The sequence below is a fragment of the Daucus carota genome, chromosome 7, assembly GCF_001625215.2.
Source record: "Daucus carota subsp. sativus chromosome 7, DH1 v3.0, whole genome shotgun sequence".
In the NCBI taxonomy this organism is placed as follows: Eukaryota; Viridiplantae; Streptophyta; class Magnoliopsida; order Apiales; family Apiaceae; genus Daucus; species Daucus carota.
The window spans coordinates 33,050,254-33,074,644 of record NC_030387.2 but is presented as its reverse complement, the minus strand read 5'-3'; the positions used below and the strand labels follow the sequence as shown (position 1 = coordinate 33,074,644).

General features: G+C 33.4%; 4 protein-coding genes across 8 annotated transcripts; 1 reads left to right on the top strand and 3 right to left on the bottom strand.

Annotated features, from left to right (window-relative positions):
• Nucleotides 1-4,306: 4,306 nt before the first annotated feature.
• LOC108193401 (PI-PLC X domain-containing protein At5g67130-like) lies at nucleotides 4,307-8,515 on the bottom strand. Of its 5 annotated transcripts, none has more exons than XM_017360029.2 (9): nucleotides 8,336-8,515; nucleotides 8,101-8,223; nucleotides 6,799-6,936; nucleotides 6,616-6,714; nucleotides 6,208-6,511; nucleotides 5,902-6,125; nucleotides 5,695-5,781; nucleotides 5,535-5,603; nucleotides 4,307-4,643 (listed from the first exon to the last, which is right to left on the bottom strand). In XM_017360029.2, the coding sequence occupies exons 1-8, from the start codon at nucleotides 8,408-8,410 to the stop codon at nucleotides 5,568-5,570; spliced, it is 1,086 nt and encodes a 361-aa protein (XP_017215518.1). In that variant the 5' UTR covers nucleotides 8,411-8,515; the 3' UTR covers nucleotides 4,307-4,643; nucleotides 5,535-5,567. The 5 variants fall into 5 exon arrangements, with proteins under 5 accessions (XP_017215518.1, XP_017215520.1, XP_017215519.1 ...); XM_017360031.2 differs by having other exon boundaries at nucleotides 4,310-4,530; XM_017360030.2 differs by lacking the exon at nucleotides 4,307-4,643 and adding an exon at nucleotides 4,656-4,813.
• Nucleotides 8,516-12,643: 4,128 nt separating this feature from the next.
• LOC108196161 (COBRA-like protein 4) lies at nucleotides 12,644-14,617 on the top strand. Its single transcript, XM_017363313.2, has 6 exons — nucleotides 12,644-12,813; nucleotides 12,888-12,967; nucleotides 13,063-13,519; nucleotides 13,604-13,754; nucleotides 13,845-14,122; nucleotides 14,209-14,617. The coding sequence occupies exons 1-6, from the start codon at nucleotides 12,762-12,764 to the stop codon at nucleotides 14,490-14,492; spliced, it is 1,302 nt and encodes a 433-aa protein (XP_017218802.1). The 5' UTR covers nucleotides 12,644-12,761; the 3' UTR covers nucleotides 14,493-14,617.
• A 154-nt stretch (nucleotides 14,618-14,771) lies between these two features.
• LOC108196160 (protein COBRA) lies at nucleotides 14,772-18,326 on the bottom strand. The gene is made up of 6 exons (XM_017363312.2): nucleotides 18,019-18,326; nucleotides 17,453-17,532; nucleotides 16,313-16,769; nucleotides 15,907-16,066; nucleotides 15,528-15,805; nucleotides 14,772-15,413 (listed from the first exon to the last, which is right to left on the bottom strand). Exons 1-6 carry the CDS (start codon nucleotides 18,107-18,109, stop codon nucleotides 15,121-15,123), a joined length of 1,359 nt encoding a protein of 452 aa, XP_017218801.1. The 5' UTR covers nucleotides 18,110-18,326; the 3' UTR covers nucleotides 14,772-15,120.
• A 2,191-nt stretch (nucleotides 18,327-20,517) lies between these two features.
• On the bottom strand, nucleotides 20,518-23,098 carry LOC108195131 (protein COBRA). The gene is made up of 6 exons (XM_017362082.2): nucleotides 22,883-23,098; nucleotides 22,343-22,422; nucleotides 21,804-22,260; nucleotides 21,427-21,586; nucleotides 21,067-21,332; nucleotides 20,518-20,977 (listed from the first exon to the last, which is right to left on the bottom strand). The coding sequence occupies exons 1-6, from the start codon at nucleotides 22,965-22,967 to the stop codon at nucleotides 20,616-20,618; spliced, it is 1,410 nt and encodes a 469-aa protein (XP_017217571.1). The 5' UTR covers nucleotides 22,968-23,098; the 3' UTR covers nucleotides 20,518-20,615.
• Nucleotides 23,099-24,391: the final 1,293 nt, after the last annotated feature.

The window sequence follows — 24,391 nt, the reverse complement described above, 5'->3', positions numbered from 1 at the left end:
TTTGATGGTTGGTTTTGGTATTAGTCCTGACTCCACACGGGTACGCATTTTTCGACTTTTGCAACTCATTATACAGTAAATTTAATTTTTAATAGATTTTTCAAAGTTGCATATGTGGTTGCAGATATGATTGAGCTGCGGATATTATTGCAAATGCAACCTTCGTATTTTTGCAAAAAAAATTTAAAAATATTTGTAAATATACCAAGTTTTTACAAATTATTTACAAAAATACTGTTATGTTGAAATTTTTAAAAAAACAATTTTTTTCAAATTATTTACAAAAATACGACTTGCAACTTCTGCAACCTCATTAGCAACATCAGTTTGCAACTGTTGCAAATGAAGTTGCATAAGTTGCAAAAGAAATTTCTTATATGGTGTTGCAAACAAGGTTGTAGAAGTTGCAAGTTGTATTTGTTACATAAGTTGCAAACTAATTTCTCATTTGCAACTATTTGCAACTGTCGCAAAATGTTGTTGAAAATGAGGTTGCAGAAGTTGGAAGTCGTATTTTTGTAAATAATTTATAAAAAATGGTATTTTTAAAATATTGAAAGTTTGCAACAGGTTTTTTGTAAAATAATTTAAGTGGTTAGACGGTTATAAAAAAAACCCAAAAATATATTCAAAAAATAGTATATTTGTAATTTTTATTTGAAAGCTTGTATTTTTATAATTTTTTTTAAAATTATAATATTTTTACAAAAACCTTTCCAGGCTTGGGTATTTGTGGGAAAAATTACCCCGTGTCACTTTTAATATTATTATTTCTTTTTTTTTTTGAAACAAATATTATTATTTCTTGATTAGCATTATTCCTAATACATGCCTGATATCTAAAATCTGATTTCAACGAATTTGTTTTCGGTATATTAATTTTCTTCCAACCATGTCATGAATTAAAAAAATACATTTAGTTTGGCTTTTAGTTAAGAAAGAAGGGGATTTGTATAATATATCTCTCATTTATTTTACTTTTATGTCCTATCCTATACTTCCTCCGTCCCATCATGACATTTATGTTCACCGTTTGCACGCATTTTGAGACTCTTATAAAATATAGTTCAATAATACTTTTTTAGTTTATTTTTTTAATAAAAGTATAAACGTCAAACTTTTTTCAGGATTTTAAAAAAAAATGTTATGAAACTATATTTCATAGGAGTCTCAAAATGTTTGCCAAAAAGTAGAGTAAAGAAATTGGTGGGACGGAGAGAGTATATAATTTATAAATCTTCTTATATACCTATTTTCTCTTAAAAACTAAGACTAATAATTTTTTTATATAAATTATAATCTGATCGTATTGATTATATCTTTATGAAATGGATATTGTACTGCACATTTTTTTTATTATCTAATTATTTAAATAATAGTGTTGTTAAATTTTTTATTCTTGTAAAATGTATAAGAATAGTTGGATTCTAATATTAATAATTTTTTTATTCACCAATATTTGTGTAGGTAAAATTTTAGGAATATATTTTATTTTATATACGCACTAATTTGATTTAGTGTCACATATATTGAGGATAGTCTCTTCAAAATAGTTACGGATGAAAAATTATCTAAAATAACGAGATAATATTATTTAGGTGATGAATTTATTTATTATTTACCAAATTTATTTCATGTTTAATACTTTTTTCTTTTTTCCAACGATGACACAAAATCATTCTTGGTTTGCACGCCCATTTTCACTTTATCGTCACAGATGGTATCTTATTATCATTTACAATAAAACGTTAATATGGTCGGGGCTTGCGGAACGAGGAAAAAAGTATCTACGACGACGAACAAGAGAATGAATCAAGAAGATCTTGCTGAATCTAGGCAAATGAGTTTTAATCGATGGCTCGATTTGCCAAGCGGTATTTTCGAGCAAATTTTTTTCAAGTTACACTTAATTGAGATGTTATTCGTCATTCCTTTGGTTTGCAAAAGTTGGGGTTACATCATACTGAAGGCCATTTTCGATAAAAAAGATACTAATTGTTTGGATTTAAGCGCACTTGAGGATGAGCGTTTTTATAGCTATTTCTTTTATGTTGGGGATCAGGATTCAAGGGCAATGGAATTGATGAGCTTGCTTGTGCGTCTTATGCACGCATTTGCTTCAGACGGTCCAAATGATGTCAACAATTGTGCCATTAAAACTACTCCGATTACTAAACTATTGTTCCCTCCCGGTCTTTTCCTCAACGATAGGCATCTGATATATCTTGCTGAAAGGTACAATTAATATTCATCTAATATTTTAATTTTGTTTATGAGTGTGTATAATTTATGTCTATTTTAGAATCATAATGATAAAATGTCATTTTTGGTACACAAAATTAAGTTGAAATAGATCATAGTAGTCATAATAAGTTATAAGTTTACTAACTTTTTCTTCAGAATCAATTAAGTACCCTTACATTGGAGACTCTTGTAAATCAGTCACCTTACTTAGAGTATATGCACAATATTCCAACTTTACAGTGATATGATAGACCTTATTATAGTATTTCGTACGTTATTGGATACATTTATTCCTAAAAATCTCCCCATATCTATGCGTTATACTTAGACATAAATCTGAGTTGATGATGTTAAAATTATATCTATACAAGTATGACTAGGATACTAAAATTTTGTGTGATAATATATTTTAATCCTCCTCACACTCCACTAAAAAAATCTTCTAAATTTTCGGGCTTCTCTTTGAAAACTCATATAGAAGACACTCTCCACTATTAGTGAATGCTTGAGTTATCTTCTTCTTCAATTCAATAATTGCAAGATTTGAACATAGAACTTAATAGTGAAGAGCCCTCATTGATAAACTATTATATTTCTTTTCCTAAACAAATTCTTATATGATTTTAATGATAATGTTGATGCTAGTGACGATATCGATGCTAGTGACAATACACCTTTCAATGAGAATCAGTAAAAACAATGTCTTCTCATACAATATGGATTTCAAACATGATCTTAATGTGAATAATATAATAATAAAAGACGTACTTATATATTATGATAATAATAATATATATAAACACAAACAAACACATATATCAGAAACTAATTTGAATTCATGTATACATGTATGTGTTGAATTAAATAAAAAGATATTATAGTTGGTTTGAAAATTAAGGCTTATTTGATATGTTTAAATAATTAAATATATTTAATAATTAATATAAAATATAAATAATTATATAAATATGGACAAACATTTATCCTATTTTGATTTGTATTTAAATGTTGTTTTCAAAAGATCTTGTTTTTGAATTTATTTTTTTTCTTGTGAATTTCTGACTTATCATGATTCAAAACCTTCAAATTAATAATTTTTTGTTAAAAAGATAATTATGTTGTCATTTCACAATGCCACCAATTTGAGTTCAGCAAGAAATTTTCATGTTTTATTTTATTATTATCACAATATTATATATATATATATATATATATTTGATTTTTTAATATGTCTCATCTAAGAAACATAATACCAACATATATTTGATTTTTTCATATATTTTATCTGAGACGAGTTGCTTCAAGACGAGGATCAAAATAAATGATAATATTATACATGAGTTTCTCAGAATAATATTGACTTATATTCTTTTTATAATAACTCAATAAAATTAAAAATTTGTGGTTTAAATTATATATATAAGTGTGTGTGTGAAAGAGAGTGGGGGAGTTTAATTAAATAATGTTTTGGGTCGTTCATCTATAATATATTTCTGCTTTTTAAATAGCATGGTGTGTTATTAACATATCTTGGTTCTAGTTTTGATGTTCAATTACTTTTTATAATAATAAAATATATCATATTTTTTGTTATGTGCCTCAATGATATATACGAGTTATAATATTTAAACTTCTATTTTGATGATTTATGTTTCTTTCGATATGAACAGCTACATATTTCAAAATTTTATATTATCGTATATATTAGGTTAGATGTGAAAGTTGCATATTTTTTCTAATTAAAATTTTGAAATTTGAACAACCCAACATGAGTTGCGTTTTTTTTTTTTTTTTAAATAACCCAAGGTGAGTTGCTTCTTTTGTTTTGAGTAAATCTACTCTTTCTATTACAACCAATTCTATTATACATTTTTTTTTATAGATGTCAGAAGCTAATCCTTTGTATTTTAAAACCTTTCAAAACTAGTAAATTTATTAAATTACGAAATAAATTATTGTAGTTTACAACATGTTGTTTGGTAAACCAGTAAATAAAACATCGGATGGTCTTTTCAAACATTTAATTTTCTTAATCTCAGCCTTTTCAGTGGTCTATTCAAATATTTGCAAATCATTTTACTATGGTTTGTTTGCATGCGTCTCAGCCAGGCTACCTACTGGCTACTGCAACTGAAAATTTTTCAGCATGACATTATTTTTGGGAACTCTTTACTGTTATCATAAGCATTACAAATACAAGTACCTCCTGATTGATGATTCCTGAAGTCTGTATTGCTCACCTCAACATATTTGCAGGTGTCCAAAACTCAAATTTCTTTATCTCCCCTGCGCGCAACACATTACAGGTAAAGGGATGTCGAGAGCCATGCGATGCTGGAGGGGCATCGAGACAATGTGTTATGCACCACTAGTCAATATACCACCACATTTGCATCTCCCTAGAATTGTCGAAGAAATTGGAAAAAATTGTAAAAATCTTGGCTACATAAATCTAGGCTGGCTTGACTTGAATTGGCAAACAGCAGAAGTTTTAGTGCAGAATCTCAAATCTATAAGGAAGTTAAGCCTGGAAAGGGGTTGCATTTCAAAGTATGGGCTGCAAATATTTCTGTCAAGGTGCAAGAAAAATATTAGTATAATGTTCATTTCTTGTTCCTTTCGGTATAGTCAAGGCATAAATTATCCAAGTACGATAAGAGTGATGGGAATTCCTGAAGGTCGTAGAATCAGGTGGTGGACCGATTTATATCCTCATAGAAGTGAAGAATTGCACACTACTAAGGGGCTGGTCAGTCTATTTTGGGAGCGACAAGAATAGTCATTTGAGGATCCTAAATCCAATGAAGTCCTCATTATTGTTGCTGTTCTTGTGTTGCAGAAATGGTCGCAGGAGGATCATTCTAAGTTATAGTTTCTGTTCTGTTTATGAAAACTCCTTTAACATATGAATTCTCTTTTCTTTGGGTTCTGCTGTTGAATTGGCAACAGACTGTACTCTTTAGTTGGTTTTGATTGTGCAACAAACTTTTTATCGCATCTTTCTTCATTTAACTTCGCATGCTCCTCTGATAATCTACCCGTTTTCTACCAAGGGATTCGTGATATATATCTATGATCTTATTTTTAAATCTGTATATTATTATTAATCTAAGTGAGCACATAAATCAACTCATAACTTCTATTATTTTTAATCCGACATAAATAATCAGCCTACATGATTTCATCTCTATGATTTAAGAAAATAAACAAAAAGTTTGCAATTAGACTCTTCTGCAGAAGCAATATTTCGGATGATCCAGTCATTTGTATTTGTTAAATCTTTTGCTTACTTGAAGCCTTTATAACAAAGTACTGTCGAAGCATCACCCTCCTCTGCGGGTACATGTACTTGATCCATCCTGCAAATTAACCATTCAGTTCAATGTTGTGTACATACATATGCACTTGAATTGTGGTAATTACAAGTAAATTCGTGTTTATATGACTTGCCTTGCAAGCCTGCACACTATTGCAGCCACATAGTAGCTCCCCATTCAGTCTGTCTACAGCTTGAAATGCTCCTCCTCCTTCACTTCTCTGTATAAATGCATTTCTTTTTAGTAAATCACGTATATGTGTGTATAAATAAAATTCTTGGCTTCTTCAGAATGTGTTTTCACCAATCAACAAAAATTAAAAACATGTCTGAACTGGTACCTTGTAATAATCAACTGTAACAAAGTTGGCCCATCGATTTCCAGCAGCACCATAACAAGTTTGAAGCATGTCAATCAAGTTTTGAGAGTTCTGCCCACATGCTAATACTTTGACTGATACAGACCTGAAGTAATTAACCAGAACCAGTGATTTGCTCTTGTCATTAAGTGACGAGGACTCCTCTCGGTTTGAGCAGCTTCCTTTTTTCATCCCATCATCTCCATCTGGAAATTGTTACAAAATATATTAATAAATGTTTTCTTAAGTCACAATTTTATAATTATGTAGGAGTTCACTTCCCATTACATTTGTTTTCAACCATGAAGTTCCACTGATAAGCAATCCCTTCACTTTGTTGCTTGATTTCGATTGAAGTAAACACTATTAGCCTTTGGTTTCGTGCAACCATGTCTCTGACCAGCGGCCAGTCTTGACCATTTTGTGGCATCTTTGCTACGGGAAACCAATACTTCATCAACCCTGCGTCTGTGAACACCTTTGTCAATCCTTTTGGGGTTGTGACATAGTCTTCTAGAATCAATGTGACAATTTCTGATGGATTCGCAGATAAAAAAGCTTCAATTTCCTTTAAAGTGTCTATGGCCGGTTCCTAGTAATGAATAACATGTTCTATTACTAAAAGAATTTGCATGATAATTATTCTTTTTTGAGTTACAAATTTGTGCACAGAATGAGATGGGAATAAAGACGTACAAATGCTGTAAAATCGCGACATTTCCCTCCAAAAGAATGACAAAGCCACACAGATCCCTCAAAATCGTATGTGTCAAGCATTAATGCTCGAACACCATTCTGAAGATTGGCAAGATACACTGGTTTACTAAAACATGAAGTGAGAAATAATCAAGCTTTTTTGTAGGATTATTAAGTACATACATTGAGCTGCTGAGTAATAGTATCCTCTTGATTTGTTGTGGTAATTCTTGGAGTTCCAGTATGAGATGGCTCATCATCAATGGCGAAGGCATTATGACTCGTCAAAAATGAATATTTGTTAAAAGGCAGGGAATTATTCTGTATATACACAATGCATAACTCTACTGTTAGCAATGATTTACATTAATGTGGACATCTGTACTCTGTAGCAGTTCAAGAACATAAAGGATCATTACTATCTTAACAAGTTAAACGGTAAAGAAATTTTAGATGATTCGAGGACTGAGATGTAAGTAGCATAATCTTTAAAACTTTTTTTAAAAGGGCCAAATGATCCATGACAAAAATTAATACAGTAAAGATTGGCTCCCTTAGCTTCTGTAGTTTGGTTCAGTGAGTAATCTTGTGTTGCAGCAGAAATTAGTAATTGAATGAAACAGCTAAAATGAAACTCTTCAACCTCCTAGATAAAGACATTGGGGTTATTCACAAGTCAATCTTTAAAATTCCAGTTCACATTTTGACATAAATTTCTGTGTTGTGTTTTTCCTTATGGTACTAACAGTTCAGACTTCAATATTTGACTTCTGAGGTTTGTGCAATGGCAAATAGTTCAACAAAAGCGACCTTTGAAACAAATCATAAGCACTTTTCATTAACCTGTTCAATATCGCAAATTTGCCCCTTCATTTGTTGAATCATTTGTTTACTGTTAAAGTTTACCACACATTCTGGTCCAAACCTGAATAATGCAACAGAAAGAAACTTAATTGTTGCAGGTTTTGAAATAAACTTAATTGGATCTGGCCTTATTCCATAGGCCAAGATGACCTTAACATCAACATCCAGATTCGGACATCATTAGGTTCTAAACTTTCGGGGAAAAGGAATGAGGGTGTACAGCTAGAGCTCTTCAGTGTTTTCACAGCCCATTTATACTAAAAGAAAAAAAAAAAACAAGCCTAAAACTTAAATCATATAAAATATTAAGAGCTAATTTTTTATTTTTACAAAAGAAAGGCAAAAAAAGAGAATCAACAAACTGGAGACTGCCTCACATTTTGGTCACAATCTAGCTCAGCCATACATACTTCTATCCAAAATTGGTAAAGTTGCAGTCACAAAAACAGTAAGGTAAACACAAAAATTAGCATTTGAGTTCGTAAAAACAACCAAATCATCAAAATTACGTTTTGACTCGTCTAAAACCTTAGGAAGCGTATAATACACTTCACTCCAAAACCAGCGAAATCTTTGCAATTATGATGAAAAAGGATAATGACTGAGTGAAAAGGAAAGTACCAGGAGTTTGAAGGGGTTAGCAGGAGCTGATCTAACACATTTCTTGCCACGGAAACCTTGAGGACAAGAGAAACAATACAGTCCAGCATCACAATCACTATCTTTTGAGCATTTCTCAAGCAGCTACAACAATAATTCAAGATTATAACCAGACAGGCAAACACAGTGACTCATTAAATGTAAGGAAAGAGAGGTAGATATCAAGTTAATGGAGTAAACAAGTGAAGAAAGAGACCTTGCTGCATGTAGAGATGTTTAAAGTCAAGGAAAGTGAAAGTAGAACCAACCATGAAACTTTCACCAAACCCATTGGAGCTGGGGATCTTTGTTTCCCTAGCTCTTTTTTCTTGGCTAAGAAAATGAACGCGTGGGATTAGAATTAGAGGTGAAGAAGAGTGTGAAACTCAAAAATAAGGACAAGTAGCTAGCTATTTAAAGAATACAGAAAAATACAAGAGGGCTGTAGAAATTGTTAGCCTACATTTTTGTACGGATGGAGTTGGTTCATCCAACGTAGACAATGACTACTTCACATGTTGTTGAAAAGTATCCTGGAATTTTTTATTCAGTTCAACCCCAGCATCTATACTATACTATAAAAGCCAAGTATAATTTGTAGTCGTACAAAATTTTGGTTTGGTACTCTCCTCTCAAACTAAAAGTATGCAGATATCTAGGACTCTCTTCCATCATTAAACAGTTTCATATATTAAAAACACTCCTTATATGTATATTAATATGTATATTAATATCTATTTTTATTAAACTGGAAGTCAAATAAAATTTTTCGATAATAATATTTTATCAAATTTCGACACGTTATCACTGTATTTCATATAAAATATTATAATGACGTTACAAATAAAATTAAAAATATACAATTTTGAATATTTTTTGTCTAAAATACATACAAATAATTAGAGACGCTTCTATTTCAAACACGAACAATTACGTATCATATGAAGATATATGAATTATGAAAATTTTGATTTAAAATTAATTGAATAATAAAATGTCACATATTAATATTAGAAAAATATTTATAGATAGATAATATATTGTAAAAGCTAAATTTCCGTAGGAAGATATAATCAATTGGTTAATATAATTTAATTAAAATCCAATTCATTAATACTAAAATACTAATAAAATGACGTTAAAATTTAAATTATAATTAATAAATTACGAATTATATACTCGCCCGTGCTTTGCACGGGTTAAAGGCTAGTATGGATAAATTGGTAACAAACATAAATAAAAAAAAAATGATGCATGTGATAATTAATTCCGGAGAACAACACTAGTAGCAGTATCTCCATTTTTTTCGATGCCCAGAAATTTCCATGTACAATTTGTTTATTACTAAAAAAAGCACGATACATCTTAAGTCAAATTTAAAATGTGGAATCAATATAAATTCATGGTGTTATGTTGACCATGTGTACTTTATTAAAGCGTAAAAATGCCTGAAACAAGACGTAGTGCGCATAAGCCTGGGAATTCCAAATGTGTGGGAGGAATATTACTTTAAGGAATAATCGGACCATTGTTTTCATGTTTTTTCGCTTCATGTTTTTTTAACTGAGCCAGTTCAAATCTATAGAGGTCTTTCAAACTTAAGACTAATAAATTAAACCGGTTGTTGCATCTGCGCAGACGCGGCAGATTAGACAACTTAAACAAAACTATTTTTTTTTTTTATGAAACTAAACAAAACAAACTTTATTAGTCCTCCAATTAATATAAACTGTAAAATAATACTCCCTCTCCCTCGTTTCTTTACGTTAATTTTCGGCACACTTTTCCACACTCATTTAAAGTATAGTTCCATAATATATTTTTAAATTTTTTTTCTGCATAAAAAATTGATATTTAAATTTTTATTAAAAAAAATTAGAAAAAAATTATACAACTATACTTTACAGGACTCTCAAAATGCATGCAAATAGTGAACAACCACGGGAACGGAGGGAGTAAGTATTTATGTTGCGTGTTGTAAAAAGCGCATTAAGCGGCCGATTAAGCGTCCGCCTAAGTGGAATCGGCCCAAATATACTTCGATTTTGTTTTAAGTGGGTAATTAAGCGTTTTTGGAAATTAAGCGGATTAGTAAGCGGATTAAGCGGTCAAAATTACGTTGACTTCATTATTTTTTTAATTTTTCAAATATTTTTTATTATTATATAACTATAATTCTATTAAAAAGTTAAAAAAATATATATATTTTATTAAAATTTAAATTCCTACCATAACATAATATTATTACATATATATTAATATTATAACTAAATATTTAATTATAATTTATTAATCCGCTTATTGAACCACTTAAAATTCTGCTTAAGTGTCCGCTTTACCGCTTAAGCACAAATAGGCGACACGTATCAACCATTAGTTGCCTCGTATTTTGGTCCCAGTTTTTTATGATTCACAATGTGAAATCTTATTTTTACATCATTCACAGGCATGGAGCATAGTAGAGCACACATGCTCTGTGAGTGGATGCACCAGGGTGTCGCCGTGTCGGTGTTTTAGATCACAAAATGGACATGGTTTTTGGCCGTTCCATGGAATAAATGATCTTAATTATATAAGTGATAGACACGCTTTAACCATAATTATAATACTCCTATCCAGTGTTACAGAAATCGGGAATCGGACTTAATCGGTTGAGCTACCGATTCAAAGATTAATCGGAAATCGGGGATTGATCGGAAGGATTAATCGGAGTTAAAATCGGGTTTATTTTAATATTAAAATATTGTTTAATATTTAGTTATTATTATATTAGCTATTTAGTAACTAATATATTTACTATATTCATAAACTCTATAATTATTCATATTGAAAGTAATATAATATTTTAATTTTAATAATTTAGCCCATATACTTCGATTAAGAAATATATATGGATTAATCGGATTTTAAAAATCGGATCGATGACCGACCTTGCAGGGGATTAATCGGTTAAATCGGGGATTTTTAGAACACTGCTTCTATCACATCTAATTTGGTTTGAGACTGGCTAGATCGTTTTCATAATCTTAATTAGCCAAGACCTTATACTCTCCTGATTATGTTGTTCAAATGACTATCATATGATTTATGAGCGGTGCGGAATTAGAGAAGATCTCTGCGAAGTAGGAAAAACTATTTTTGTGGTTCATTTCCCATACTTAAAAATCAGAATAAAATTTATAGAAATTATTAGTACATCATTTAAAATCAAGATTTCACCCTTATGCTTGGTCGTCTAGGAGTAATACTCACTCTGTTTTGAAATATAGGTCAGCTTGACTTTTTTGCACGTATTTCTAAGTCTTTTGACCGCATGTTAAAAATTATTATTTTTGAAATTTTTTTTCTGAATAAAAATATATATCACATATTTTTATTCAAAAAAGGAAAATTTTAAAAATAGTGATTTTTAACATGCGGTCAAAGCACTTAGAATTGCGTGCAAAAAAAGTCAAACGGCCTATATTTCAAAACGGAGGGAGTAATTTTTTCTTCTTTCTGAAAATGAATTAATTCTATGAAAAAATGCATAGATTTTTGATGGCCCAAAATTCAAATAGATCAAATTTTGACCAAAGTTTAACAATTATTCTTTGAAAGTTATATGAGTTCTTTTTTCTGGTATACTTTTTTAAATTTTCTTATGATTATATAATATAAGATCAAAATTCAAAATTGGATTAATATTTTAAAACAGAGGGAGCATAATTTTTTTACGATTAATCTCTGATTTCATACCAAGATTTTCATTTCATGCTTAGCTTAAAGTTATTCTTGTGAACCGATTCGAGCCAGGGGAAAAAGGAACAGACAGTTGAAAACAAATGTCTCCAATGATGATCACCAAGACCAACTGAACCGCTGGCAAGTAATTTGCAAGTTTCCTCTTGCACACTTATTCTTCCGAGATATGAATCAGAGTGAAATTCATGTGTAACGTTTCTATATTTCTTTTCAAGTCTTCCATATATATCTAGTCATACTTATTTCAGTAATTATGGATGAAGAAAAGCTGTATGTATCAAGCCAAAGAATGAAGAGTGAGTTCAGAAGGCCTTAATTTTTTAGCAGAAAACAGTTGATTCACATGCTGTTTACTTCCTTCAAACTCTACTTCTCGTAGACCGACACTTGTTTCATATATTTAAAATTCTCGGAAACAGTCTCTCTACTTTCACGAATAACAGTAAAATCCGCGTTTATCTCAGGTGTACACAATTTTACTTGCGACTGACATATAATGGATCGTGTCTAGCTCGATTTGGTTTTCGTTTTCTTAGAGCAACAAACAAGTGTCATAATCTAGCCAGGACAAATATTTCAAAAAGAATCGTTGGGGTGTTATGATCACTATGCAAATAAATCCCGCCTAGCCATTTCTCTTGTAACCAATACTTTGCTTTAAGATACAGAAACGAGAAATGAATACAATGTGGTTTTATATATGTGTCTGTCTAACTACTAGTAGGTAAGCCATCTTGATATTCTAGCAACTTCCTCAGAACATCTAAATCTTAAATACTTGCATCTATTGTCATTTCAAACATTGTGAAGGTTGCAGCTCGATGCACTCTAGATAAGTTCACAATCGCCAATCAAGATTTGCAGCTCTGCTATCGCGTGAAAGTATCTGTAGAACAAATATGAGAACCATCTTCTCCGCTCTCTCCATTGTCGTGCTCTTTGCCTGTGCAGGTAAAAGTCTAACTAAATTTGATGTAAAAGAATGTGTAGTGATATACATTTCTTATAAGGTTTCATATATGCAGCTGCCTATGATCCCCTGGACCCAACTGGAAACATAACGATCAAATGGGATGTAATGTCATGGACTCCAGACGGCTATGTTGTGAGTACCATTCTTGTTTGAATATATTTTTCATAGATATGTAAAAGTGTAAAATTGGCAGCTGACAAGAAAGTGTGTGATGGGATAATTCTCAGGCAATGGTGACTATGAACAACTTCCAAATGTACAGGCACATTATGAGCCCTGGTTGGACTATGGGGTGGACATGGGCCAAGAAGGAAGTAATATGGTCGATGGTAGGGTCTCAGACGACAGAACAAGGAGACTGCTCTAAGTTTAAGGGAAACATTCCGCACTGCTGCAAGAAAACACCCACTGTTGTAGACCTGCTACCTGGTGTCCCTTACAACCAACAAATCAATAACTGCTGCAAAGGCGGGGTCTTGGCCGCATGGGGGCAAGATCCAGCATCTGCTGTCTCGGCCTTCCAGGTGAGTGTCGGTCAGGGGGGCACTTCAAACAGGACGGTAAAGCTACCTAGGAATTTCACATTACTCGGTCCAGGACCAGGCTACACTTGTGGCCCTGCTAAGATTGTCCCTCCCACCAATTTTCTCACTTCTGATCGTCGAAGGAAAACTCAGGCCCTCAGTAAGTTCATACAATATACCTAGTCTGCAGTTTGTTGGTGACAAATTTAAACAGTTTCACAAACTTCTAATGTATTATGTGCAGTGACTTGGAACGTGACATGCACTTATTCACAATTTCTAGCGAGAAAACACCCATCCTGTTGCGTTTCCTTCTCATCTTTCTACAATGAGACCATAACTCCTTGCCCTAGCTGCGCATGTGGTTGTGAAAACAAAAGAAACAAATGCGTCAAGTAAGCTTGCGCTGGCTTTCCGGTTTCTAAACCTTCATAACAAAGTTCAACAGAATTAGACATCTTATCTAATGATCCACTATGTTGCAGGAGTGATTCTAAACTACTGAGTGTGGTTGGGGTAAACACTCCAAGAAAAGACAACTCTCCATTGTTACAATGCACACATCACATGTGCCCGGTCCGAGTACACTGGCATGTCAAAGCCAACTATAAGGACTACTGGCGGGTGAAGCTTGCGTTAACAAACTTCAACTACCGGTTGAACTACACATTGTGGACTCTTGTTGTTCAGCATCCAAATCTGAACAACGTAACTCAAGTTTTCAGCTTTGATTATAAACCTATAGTGCCCTACCAGTCTGTCAGTAAGTGCATATATTCTGAAAACTGTTAACATAGCCTGAAGAAGTAATGATGTACTGATAACTAAGACTGTTTACATCTTGCGCAGATGACACAGGTATGTTCTATGGCACAAAGTTCTACAATGATCAACTAATGGAAGCAGGACCCTTCGGAAATGTACAGTCTGAGGTGCTTCTTCAGAAAGACCAGAACACATTTACCTTTAAACAAGGATGGGCGTTTCCGAGGAAAGTCTACTTCAATGGTGAAGAATGCATGCTGCCACCACCAGATACGTACCCATTTCTACCAAATTCTGCAAATGGAAATCTAATTGGTTACTCCACACTTATTATTTGGGCAGTTTTCTTATTGTTTATCATGCATTGACCTTCTTTTGTTTTTCAATATACTGAAGTTTTGAAGCTCAGGGGACTGGGGCACTAGAAATTTATGTATACAGAGTTGTGTACACATTAATTAATAGTATAAAAAGGCATGACATTTTGGAGGTATAGGCGTATAGCCATGCTATTCTGTATTCTTCTGTTTTGACATATTTATGGTCACAAGTACTACTTAAACCTGCCTAGTCTTAGACTACTTAAATACACATTGAAGGGTTTAAATGAAATCATATACCAGAAATAATAATGACAAAGATAAACATAACCAAAATTGTAAAACAGCACTAAATTTGTCTGTCTTTGAGTGGTTTTTGAGCTTATTACAATTTTCGTATTACTATAAACATGAAATCCTACTAACAATACTAATTTAAGACTAGGATAAAGACATGGTACAAAGGTTACAAGTGACGTGACAAGAACTAATTTACCCACAAATAAAAACCAGATGCAGATGATCGTTCCAAAGTGTGCACCTGAATCCAAGTCAATTCCAGATCTTCACCGAGCAACACAAACCACGAAGCATAGCTGAGAGGTTTCTAGAAATTTTTTGGGCTTAATTTTGGCAATGAACACTCCATATATAGATTACAAACACTATCAGATCCTCAAACGTATGCGAAGTAGAAAGCCAGTGATGAGAACAGTGTAACCATCAGAGTGAGTAACGAGATTTGTTGCCTTGAACTGGCATTTGGCAAATATGGATAAGAGTCGGGAGGTGGCATGACACAATTGTCACCATTAAAGTAGATTCTTCGAGGAAAAGCCCAGCCCTTTTCAAAAGTAAAAGTCGATGAATCTTTCCGGAAGAGTAGTTCTGACTGGACATTCCCCAGTGGGCCAGCTTGCGAGAGAAAGTCGTTATAAAACTTAACACCCCATAACATAGCTGTATCATCTGTTCAACAAAATAGATACGAAAGAACTATTAGATCTAATTGAGGCTTCAAAAACTTTGGAATATGCATATTCTTTGTGAGAAAAAACAAAGAAAGAAAAGATAGATGCTTACTAATTGCTGCATAAGGAGTTAATGGTTTATAATTGAAGCTGAATATCTGAGTAAGGTTGTCGAAGTTCGGATGTTGGACAACCATGTTCCACTGTGTATAGTTCATCCGGTAATTAAAGTTCGTAACTGTAACCTTCACCCTCCAGTAGTCCTTGTAGTTGAGTTTTACATGCCAATGGACTCGGATTGGACACATGTGACTTGTGCACTGAACCAGAGGTGCATAGTTGTTCTTGCTAGGGCTCGAAACAACGGAGGCTAAATATGGAGACTTCTTGCTGTATAACAGTAGACATTGGTTCAGTTTTTATTATAAAACTATAGTAATACTGGTTACCAAAGAACTAACAGGAAAAATGATGAAGGGGCAAAAACATACTCTACGCAGCTGCCTGGATGAGTACTATTGTTTTGGCAGCCACAGGTACATGTAGGGCAAGGTACAATAGTTTCATTGTAGAAAGATGACAGAGAAACACAGCAAGTCGGAGTTTTCTGAGCCAGGAACTGTGAGTATGTGCATGTAATATTCCATGTCACTGCCATAACGTACAAATAAGTTATATTGTCATACTTATCAGCAGAATCTACAAACCTCTTGCCCTCTTCCTGTCCCTAATTATTAGATTTTTAATGAAAGTTAACTCAAACAGAACTAAAATTTAGTTAATGATATGGGGTAAATATAGTTTAAATTTGGAAAAAATTGGTCGATATTCTGAGGATTATTAATTATATACAACAATCATAGCCTAAGAAGTACAATGTTGTGGAGCAATACTTACTCATGACTTGTGTCACTCTCCTTCCATCTGCTGTAACATATTTAGTTGGCTTGACGATTTTGGCTGGTCCACATGTATAGCCAGGCCCCGGTGCTTTCAATGTGAAGTTCTTAGGCACCTTAACTGTTTTGTTGGTAGTTCCAGCTCCACCAACACTAACCTGGAATGAGCTTGCAGCATTGGATGGGTCTTGGACCCATGAGTTAAGTACTCCTCCCTTGCAGCAATTTGCAATCTGCTGGTTGTATGGAGTTCCAGGTAGTAGATCGACAACCGTTGGATCCTTCTTACAACAATGTGGAACATTCCCTTTGTATTTTGAGCAATCTCCTTGCTCTGTTGTTTGAGCACCCACCATGCTCCATATTACTTCCTTTTTAGCCCACGTCCAACCTAAAGTCCATCCTGGTGCTTGAATATGACGATATTGCTGGAAGTTGAACATTGTAACAATAGCCTAACCAATGCACATAAGCATCAGATTAGATACAGATCGCAAGAGAACAAGTGGTGTTATTGGACTACTCTAGTGTAAAAGCCTAGTTAATAAGCTATAGTAGTATAAACTATTTATACTCCAGGAGGAGAGGATGGAACAATCAACAATGATGTGCTGTTATTACAATTTAAGACACTTTCTAGTTAATAGTGTGAAAACCTAGAAACCAAAAAGATTTTTGCTGCCATTCGCTCATATAGTAAATTAAGTAATGTTTTTCACAACACGCAGGATTAGTTGTATAAACTATATGAAATTTCCCAAAAAATGGAATAGCTACATTTTAACCTTCTTATATACTATAATTAGGCACATGCCGAGTGTATTTTAAGTCACAGTACCAAACTATTTCTTCAGGCAGTGTCCCTACAAATTCATCTCCTTCCTTCCAAGTTATAGAGATGAAATATTTGTTCATATAATTTTTTTCACATGGATAACATTCCATACTAAGTTACAAAACAAAACTCCACAAAAATGCCAGGTACAACAGCTTTGTAATAATTTGGAAGATCTGTATTAGCTTCATAAACTATAAAGCTCTGAGTCTTTAAGATGTTGACATATCAGGGGTCACTTGAGGGTTGGGACAAGTATTGCCAATCATCATTAACAAGATTCAAGACTGTGGTAACACTTACCACGTATCCATCAGGTGTCCAGCTTATGACATCCCATTTAATCGTAAGATTCCCATTTGGATCAAGCGGATCATATGCTTCTGCAAGAACAAGTATAACCAGAATGAACACATCTTCTAAAACATAGCAAGTTGACTAATTCACAAAGATCAGCCAGAAACAATATCCCATGAACAGATCCATTTTATTAGCAATTAGGAAACATATTTTCGGACAATATAAAACTACATTCCCCTCGAAAAGAAACAATCATATACATCAATTGTCCACTTAAGAGATCTTTTCTTCACATTCAGCACCAAAATATAAGAAAAATCTCAAATTCAACACACCAATTGATCATCAATCCGAAACAAGTACTCCAATCTCTAAATTATCAAAAAGCACCAAACTTTTTTCACCCCAACACAAAATTTCAACTCTAATGATACACCCACATGAAAAAGAATCATAATTCATCAAATGCATACACTACCCAATCACTCAAACCAAAAAGATTCAATCTTTTACACACCCATCACCAAGAACAATTAAAAGTACACAAAAAAGTAGAGAAATAAGTGAACCTGTTGAAGTAAAGGTGAAGGCAGAGAGGAAAAGCACAAGTGAAATGGCATAAGCTGTAAATTGTGGAAGAGATCTCAGACAAAACCCCATTTTGCTCTTGATCTGTTATGTTCAAGATCTGCAACCAAAGAGCAGAGAGATAAAAAGATGTGTTTGTGTGTGTGTTTATATATTGCGAGTAAAGATGATGACGGTGGTGAGTGGTAAGTAGTGGCTTGCTTTTCAGCATACTAGCTACTGTTCCATATTTAACTTGATTTTTTAAAGATTTTTCTATACGTTCACAGCTGTTAACTTCTGTATGTATATGTTACTGTTCTTCTGCGCCATTAATAACACCATTTTCACTGGGTTTTTTTTTTATTTTTCTTTGTAGTTTTTGTTGCACTTTCTTGTAGTTTTTATTATTTTGTTTGCATGCTTGTCTAATTGTTTATAGGATAAAGATACTCCTAGAGGATATGAATTTTTGAAAGCCGTTTACTTTGTGCTGCATGTAACGTATTGTGTTTAGATTATAATAGAAAGTATGCTGAAATTTCTCTATCACATTTAATTATTTAGCATGAATAGTGGGCTATCCTAAATCCATCCATTTTTATATATACTAAATTAGTAATTTATTTTTGACTTTTTATATCAAAATAACTAATTCAAAACTGAAAATTGTGTTTTGCAACAAAAGAAAACTGAAAATGGTGGATAACCATTTATAAAATTATATTATAGATGTGATTTTTATAATATTTTTGATTTATAATATGTAAATTTCATTAAATTTGATCAATTTAACTGAAAAATCATATTAAGCTACGAATTCAATAAAAAGTAATAGTATGATTAATTATACTTGAGTTTTACGGAAACAAATTTGATATGTATTCCTTTGAATTTTGACGCATAGCCTTCTAGACAGTGAATTCCAACACCTTACACTAAAAAACAAATATTTATATAATTTTACCCTAGGCTTCCTGGATGGTATTTTACCGAGTCAAGTCTCGTGTGTGATTGAGATATGTTACCCACACTAATACAATACAATAATTGACAACCAGATCGTTAGTACTAAATAATTATGTAAGCATTATTATAATATAATCAAACCAATATTCTGTGAGACTCGCCGACAGCAGGTGACAAATAAGCAAAGCAGCTAGCATCAGTTGGCAATTCTTAACCCATACGATTTTCCTTTATTTTTATAGTGGATGGATGTAAATCGTGTATATTATTAGGCTGTGTCGGTGGAGAATAGAAAGTCTCGATCTCATTAACAGAAAAGACAACTGTTGTTGGATTGCTCAGTTCATTATTTTCCTTCCTTTTGTTTACAAATTCCTAAAGTTCGTTTGTTCCTAATATATCATTATGCATTTTCTCGATGATATATCATTATGTATCTGGTTTCGTTTTCATTGTCCAGGTGACAATGGAAACTCGTAAATACGCATAAATCAATTGATAACTCGTGAACTATTTTGTTTTCATTGTCGAGATGACATTTTTTTATACCTCTCCAGATGATTTATGCGTAAATTAAAAAAATTTGGAAAAAATTAGAAAAATTATATCAATTTAAAGACATTAAAATCTGTAAGATATGTACAGACTACAGAGACTCATATTTCTCTTTCCAAAGCTGTGGAGTCAGACAATTTGATAAGTTTAAATATTTCAAAATCCACGTCCATTTCATGTCAGAAAAGTTAAGAATGCCCAGAAGTATTTTAGAAAATATATTCCCAAATTATCTTTTTTTTTTTTTAACAAGAAAAGATAATTCAATAATAAAAAGCCATACGGCATCTACATACATGATCGAAATTGAACAAACGCATAATAATATCGTTGTTGAATCCTTCCATCTTGGATAGGCAACCAAACGATTTTTTGAAGAGATATATACATATTGTAATCCTCCAACTGTTGTTTTGAGCAATCGACCACAGATGTATCACCATAATAACCTTCATCACCGAATCAACACCATGAAAATCAACACCATCAAAATCCTGCAGATCTGGATACCCGGACATGACGAACAGTAAATAAAATCAAAATCAAACTCTCACACAAGGAGAGACCAAACAAAACCCAAATAAATTGGGAACTTATTGAACAAAAGCAAAAGATGAACAAAGACTGTTAAAAAGAAGAAAAGATTGGGGCTTTCCACCGGTAAAAACCGATGGAAGCCCCTCAGATTATAGAGACGGCTACTTCAAGAATAGAGAGAAAAGAGAGAATATATTCCCAAATTATCTTGAGAAAGGTTTTCAGAATATTCTCAAGAAATTATGTGTCCTGGAATTATTTAGTTCTTTGAAAAATTTTCGGGAAAAGTTTTGTTGAAAATATTTTAATGAACAGATTTTGTTTGGTAAAATAGATAAAAGAAATTATTTCTCAACTTCGTTTGGATAATATATTTTTATGAATAGATTCTGTTTTAAAAACTAGATCAAAGGAATTTTTTCTCAACTTTGTTTCGATAAAAATTATTTTGAGAGAAGAATTTTGAACATATATTTTAATGAAAAATATTTTACTGAAAATCATATCATCAAATGTGATAACATCAACTCTGAGATCCTCAGACATAAGCAAAGCAGAACAGCAAATATGAGACTAGCGCAATCATCAGTGTAAATGCCAAGATCTCTTGCCGTGAGCTCCTATTTGGTGAACTTGCAGGTGGTGAAATGGTATTTCGCGAACTGGTAATTGGTGAACTGTTATCTGGTGGCAAATATGGATAAGAATCAAGAGATGGCATCACACAAGGATCACCATTGAAGTAGATTCTTCGAGGGAAAGCCCAACCCTTTTCGAAAGTAAAAGTTGATGAATCTTTTCTGAAGATAATATCTGACTCAACATTCCCTAGTCCGTGTTGGCTGGCTTGCAAGAGATTGTCGTTACGTCTCTTAATACCCCATAACATAGCTGTATCATCTGCTCAATTAAATCGGAAAAAAAAAAACATTTAGATCAGATAAAAGTTCAAAAAATGCTGTGAAATGTTTAATGCATAGAATGCTTACTAATGTATTCAGACGGCGCTAACAGTTTGTAATTGAAGCTGAATATTTGAGTCATGTTGACAAAGTTGGGATGTTGAACAACCATGTTCCACTGTGTGTAGTTCATCCGGTAATTAAAGTTTGTAACGGAAACATTAGCCCTCCAGTGGCCTTTGTCATTGAGCTTTAGATGCCAGTGGACTTGGACTGGACACATATGACTTGTGCACTGAACCAGAGGTGCAGTGTTGTTCTTGCTAGGACTCGCGATGTATGCAGACTTTTGGCTGCACGGATACTCCATCAGTTATTATGGTATAATTGCACTGATTCTAATTACAGAGAATTAATAGGAAAATGAAGAAGTAAGCGAATACATACTCTAAGCAGCTCCCTGAAAGGGAACCATTGTTTTTGCAGCCACAGGAACATGAAGGGCAGGGGACAATAGTTTCATTGTAGAAAGACGACAGAGAAACACAGCAAGCGGGAGTTTTCTGAGCCAGGAACTGTGAATATGTGCATGTAACATTCCACGTCACTGGAACAATGTTCATATAATACAATCTTAAGCCAAATTTTGTAGAGGCTTCAGTTTTATATGATTCCAAATGCAATATATGACAATATGGTTATGAGTACTCTTGGTCTATGCAGATGGCTATTTTTTTTTATTAATCTCAAACACATTCCGGGGATTGTTTATTAATCTCATGTAACATGGACTAAGGAGTATAATGTTGTCTAGCTGTACTTACTCATAGCTCGAGTCATTCTCCTTCCATCTGCTGAAATAAATTTAGTTGGCTTGACGATTTTGGCAGGTCCGCATATATAGCCAGGCCCTGGAGCTTCCAGAGTGAAGTTTTTAGGCACCCTGACAGTTTTATTGTTGCTTCCTGATTCACCAACACTAAGCTGGAATGAGCTTGCAGCATTTGATGGGTCTTGTAGCAATGAGCTAAGTAGTCCTCCCTTGCAGCAATTTGCAATCTGCTGATTGTATGGAGTTCCAGGTAGTAAATCTACAACTTTTGGATTCTTCATACAACTATGTGGAACATAATCTTTATATTTTGAGCAATTCCCCTGCTCCGTTGTCTGAGCACCCACCATGCTCCATATGACTTCTTTTTTCGCCCATGTCCATCCCAATGTCCAGCCAGGTTCTTGAATATGGCGAAATTGCTGGAAGTTGAACATTGTAACAACAGCCTAGCCAATGCACATACACAAGCTGGTTAGATAAAAATCTTTCACCCTCAAGCTGGGGAAGGGGTACTCAACTGTTTCGTACCACATATCCATCAGGTGTCCAGCTTACTACATCCCATTTAATCGTAATATTTCCAAATGGATCAAGTGGATCGTATGCTTCTGCAAGAACAAGTTCAATTATTCTCACAAATTAACATTTACAGCAACTTGAGGTAGAGGAATCTCATCTTATTACTCGGATTGCATCTCAAAAGCAGCTGCTAAAGCTTCTGATAATTGTCTAATTCTTTCCTTATGTGTAGCACATATGTTAAAGTGAACAATCCAAACTAAACCAAAAAATTTCTATTAAAAAAAAAGAATCAAGCTTACCGATTCAGAAAGACCGACCAGAAGGCGACATAAGACTACTCTGATCGATAAAACTAATCATCTCTGCATCTATACAATACTTATCATTCTATTGAACATATCAAATTTTGTTGCAGTTAGGAACATAAAATCACATTCCACTAGAAAAATAAATGATTAAATCGACCACATAATGTTCACACTGAAATTCTTGTAAGACACTTCGACAGCAAAAACTAAATATAAGAATTTATAGAACTGTGCGGACCTGATGAAGTGAAGGTAGAGAAGAACAAAACAAGTAGAATGACATGAGCTGTAAAATGTGGAAGCGATCTCCAACAAATTCCCATTTTCTTCTCGATCAGTTCTTGCTCATGAATTTCCAGCTAAAGCGAACATATATGAATATGCAGATGGATACTTGATATGTAACTACATTGATAGTAAGGACTAGAGATGATAGCGGTGTCAAGTGGTAGGCCTAGTGGCTGGATTTTGAGCAAGCTGGAGCTTCTGCGTTTCATATATATGTTGACTTTTAATTTTTAAATGCTTGTTGAAGTAGAAGATGTGGAGGAGTGCGTCAATTAATCAAATTTGCTGTGAACGTTGAGGCGGTCAACAAGCCTGCCCATAATCAGTTTGTGACTTTGTGTTCAACTTCACATTCTTGAATTAGTTAAAGGTGTTGACAGTGGACATGTTCTGTTAGTAGTAGTTAATTTATGTTCACAGCTAAATATGACAGGAAATCAAATCTAACCATAAGCTATATTCATTTTGGTACAAGTTATGGCTTCACAAGACATGTAGGATTGTCATCTTGGTGCCCAAAAAATGAAAAAGAGATAAGGATATAGATAAAGACATAAAGTTAACGAAAAGAAGACAAATTTGAAACTCACAAATGGATAATTTAGTAAAATTTGAAACAACTGAGTTAAATATATCAGCTCATTGACCTTTTGCAGGACTGCTGGAATTATGTTGGAATAGTGATGGTTATTGCACTTACTCTTCGAGCAGGGAAGCGTTTCAGTGGATAATTCATAATTTGAATAACAGGGATCAATGCGATGTGCTATGCTTTTTAGAAAGGCCTGAAATTCGTTGCTGGGAGAGAAAAGTTATGTCAGTAGAGGGTAATGGCTGAGTTAATCAGCGGCAACATGCTCTTTGGCGCGGTAATGGAAGGGGGGACAGGGGTTGTTAATAAGTGTCAAGTGACTGTAAAGGGCTATTGTCTGAGATGGGTTCTGCTGATTTTGTCAAATGATCTGTGAATGTGTTCATCCTATTCCTGCTCAGATTGTATATTCAGAGAAAATGAGTTTCAATCTACATTGGTAGATGAAAGTTTGAACTAATAAAATGATGCATTTTATGCAAAATTTAAACTAAACTAAAGAGGCACAGTTCTTAAAGTATGTCCTAAATCCTCTGCCTTCATTAATCAGTAAACTACAGGGTTTTTATTCTGAGTGCTAGCCTTAAAATTTCTCTAACTTTTGTACTCGATAAATAATGTCTGCACTTTACATAGATGTAGCTTTGCATGTAAGCGATGGCAGGAGACTATGGTCTGAATATAATTCAGTAAAAGTAGTAAAATTCCTTTCTTCAGATAAGAGTTTTTGTTAGGATCAGGCGCACACAAATGCCTTCTTTGGGAATCCCACACGCAACCTGCTCGGACACCAATTGTTAGGATCAGACGCGCTAAGCGGTTCTAAAAGCCTATCTTATTTTCTTATTGTTAGGTTCATACGCTTGG